The sequence below is a fragment of the Trypanosoma conorhini genome (assembly GCF_003719485.1).
Source record: "Trypanosoma conorhini strain 025E chromosome Unknown Tco_14.4_contig_01277, whole genome shotgun sequence".
Classification (NCBI taxonomy): domain Eukaryota; phylum Euglenozoa; class Kinetoplastea; order Trypanosomatida; family Trypanosomatidae; genus Trypanosoma; species Trypanosoma conorhini.
Genome location: NW_021705377.1, coordinates 1 through 2969, shown reverse-complemented (window position 1 = coordinate 2969; position 2969 = coordinate 1). Strand labels below are relative to the sequence as shown.

The window sequence follows — 2969 nt, the reverse complement described above, 5'->3', positions numbered from 1 at the left end:
GTGCCCCATTGCCTCGTGGCTGAACCCGAGGGCATGCGCCAGCTCGTGCGCGGCGACGCGGACGCTCCACGCCGAGTCGGTCATGTACGCCGGGTTGAAGTTCATGGCGCCGACGGAAGGGCGGAGGTCACCCAACGTGGCACACGTGGCCGCCCACGCCGGAACGTCATGACCGAGTGGCCCGGCAGCAGCGTAGAGGACCATGTCGGCATTCGCCACACCCCCGCTCCTCTGGTGCTCAGTTGGAATTGTAAAGTGCTGGCAGTGCCCTGTCGGAGCTCGCGGCACAACAATTTTCTCAGCCACTGGCTGCACGAGAAGTCGCTCCGCGTGCAGCTTGACGGCCCCAGGAATAATCTTCTTCGTATACAACTCCTTCTTTTGCTCCGTCAGTACGTGCTCGGCTCTGCAAGTTACCGTTTCCCCCAAGTAGTTCATGCACTGATCCCCCGCTGCTTCGCAGTACCTCTTCATCTTCCCCCTCCGAGTACTCTGCTCCAGGTCCTTCGTAGACACCTCGATGCGGATGGGCGCCCAGCCCTCGCTGTTCTTTCCTCCTGCCGCTGCGACGGTGTACGCCTGCGCCGCGCCCTGCCCCCTCCGCGGCACCTCACGCACCACCGCAGCCGCCGGCCGGCCCCTCTTCGACACCGTGTCGTCGAACACACGGCGGCCCGCAGCGGCGCGGCACCCGCAGGCGCAGTGCAGCACGAGCAGCAGCAGCAGCAGTGGGAGAAACGGCGCGGCGCGGAGTCGGCGGTGCATGGCGTGAGAAAAGCGTGTGTGTGCCTGAGTTTGGTGAAGAATGACTGCAGTGGTGGTAGCGCAGCGCTTGTCTGCGGGAGGGGAATGAGAAGAGGAGGAGGAGGGAAGGGCGGCTGCAGGCACGAAGAGGAGGAGGAGGCAAAGCCACACATCCCCGCCGCGCCGCGGCACGACGGATTTTTGCGCCTCCGCCTCCGGGCATTTACTCCCGTCCACCCCACGCACGGCGCTGAGCAGGCAGAATTACTGAAAAAAAAAACAGTCGACTGAAGCCAAAATAAAGTTGCCCTCTTCCTTTGCAGGAAGCATCGTACACACACGAGCTGCAAAACGTGTACAGACCACCCAAAACACACAAACACAAGCAGATAAATAAAAAAGCAAAAACAAATCCCGTGAAGTGAATCCGAAGCGTGGGGGCGCGTCCACCGAGCAGTGGGGACGCGCAGCAACACGTGAGACGACCATCGCGCACACTCCATCTCTCTTTCTCTGTTCCCGCACAGCCCAATCCAGGAAGAGATAGAGAAGAAACAAGAGAGGTCGCCCACTGAAAGCAATGGAAAACAAACAAACAATAAAAAGGATAAAAACAGTTACGTTGCTGTACCCATGCGGCCAAGCAGGGCGGCAGCGGCTCGTCGGGAGCAAAGGAGGAAGAGAAAACCAACGGGCCTGCACGAGTGGAGTTGTGTATAGTTATGAGCACATTGTGTGTGCCTGCCTCGTGGGGTGCGGCGAGGGCGAGAGAATCCGTGCAGGGAAACGCACACAACAAAGAGAAAGAAACAGAAAAGGGCGAGCTGTGTGTGCACGGCCCTCTCCTTCTCACTCATTCTCTCACGCAGCCAGCATCGCAGCGGCACCCGCACAAGCAAGCAGAAGAAGCAGCGCAAATGGGGAGGCCGCGGTGCTGCTGCCGTCGCTGTCGCCGGGCGCCGTCTTCGCTGCACTCGTCGAATTGTTGGTGGTGGTCTCCACTTGAGCAGCCGCCCCCGCTGCCGGCTGAGCGGTTTGTTCATTGCTGCCACCACTCTTTTCCGTTTCCTGCTTGGAGGTGGTGACTGCGGGCTGCTCCTTTTGCTGTACATGACCCGCCTCGTTTGCCGCCACGGAATTCGCCGGCTGCGACTGCGCCACGGGGCTGCCGCTGTCACCGCCAGTCGTAGTCGCGGTGTTACCTGTGCTGGTGGCGATGGGCCCCGCTGCAGGTGTTTTAGCCTCGCTCTCTGCAGGTGCGCGAGCAGCATCGGACTCTGCGGTGACTTCGGCATTCGCCTCCTTCGGTTCTCCAGTCTGACCGCCGGCAGCCCCAACGCCACCTGCGGAGGGAACTTGTGGAGTTGTCCCCGCGCGACTTCCAGCGGGAGCGGCAGGGCCGCTGGTGACCGCAGAGCCAATTTCGGGTTGCCCACCGCTCTGCGCCGCCGCCCCTTGCGTCTGCCTTTTGCTCTCGGGCAGCTGGGGCCCGGCGATGGTCACCGAGCCGGCAGTGGACTGCGCGGGGGTTGTCGAGTCGCTGCCGTGCTCGGTCGTCGCTTGACGTTCTGCAACGCCTCCCGCTTCTTCACTGCCTTTTTCCGCATTCGGTTGCCCCGTGGCACCGTCAACGCCGACTTGAGCCAAGCCACCTCCCGCCTGTGGCTGTGCGCTCTGTTTGGGCGACGCGCTGCTGGCGGGCACACCTTCATCCACCTGCTTTGTGCCCTCAACGGTGTGCGCGGGCTGCCCACCGACACCACCCACCGGGGCCGCAGACTCTGCAGGCGGCTTGACCGTGGGCTGAGGCGCAGGGCCTGCAGGATCCTGCGCTGCGGTGCCTGCGGGGTTGCCGCGCTCAGCTCCTGCTGCAACTTTTTCTGTGTCGCGTCGGCCTTCCTCCTGCAGCTGCGGCTCACTTTTGGCTTCAACTGTCCGTCCTTGCTGCTGTGCCTCAGCTCCTCCCGTTAGTCTGACCGCCGCAGGTGCCGGTGGTTTGGCCACAACGAGTTTTTCACCGGCGCATCCATCGCCCGTTTTATTCACGCCCGCCAACGCACAAACGCCCGTCGCGCCAGAAAATAAGACGCCAGCGGCAGCACTTTTTGCCGCCAGCGACTTACTGTAAAGTTGGCTTTTCCCGTACGTCGCAACTTTCATCGTGAACGCGACAGCGTCACTGCCGGCAGCGACGCACGCCTGGGTGCAGTTCCAGCAACCGTACA

General features: G+C 62.2%; 2 protein-coding genes across 2 annotated transcripts, besides 2 other annotated features; both read right to left on the bottom strand.

Moving 5' to 3' along the window:
- Tco025E_09772 (surface protease GP63) lies at window positions 1–765 on the bottom strand (the record flags this gene model as incomplete). The annotated part of the gene is made up of 1 exon (XM_029376580.1): window positions 1–765. A coding segment is annotated over one exon (765 nt), but the record flags the coding sequence as incomplete, so codon positions are not given.
- A 76-nt stretch (window positions 766–841) lies between these two features.
- Window positions 842–904: a microsatellite.
- A 207-nt stretch (window positions 905–1111) lies between these two features.
- Window positions 1112–1156: a microsatellite.
- A 449-nt stretch (window positions 1157–1605) lies between these two features.
- Tco025E_09771 (uncharacterized protein) lies at window positions 1606–2969 on the bottom strand (the record flags this gene model as incomplete). The annotated part of the gene is made up of 1 exon (XM_029376579.1): window positions 1606–2969. A coding segment is annotated over one exon (1364 nt), but the record flags the coding sequence as incomplete, so codon positions are not given.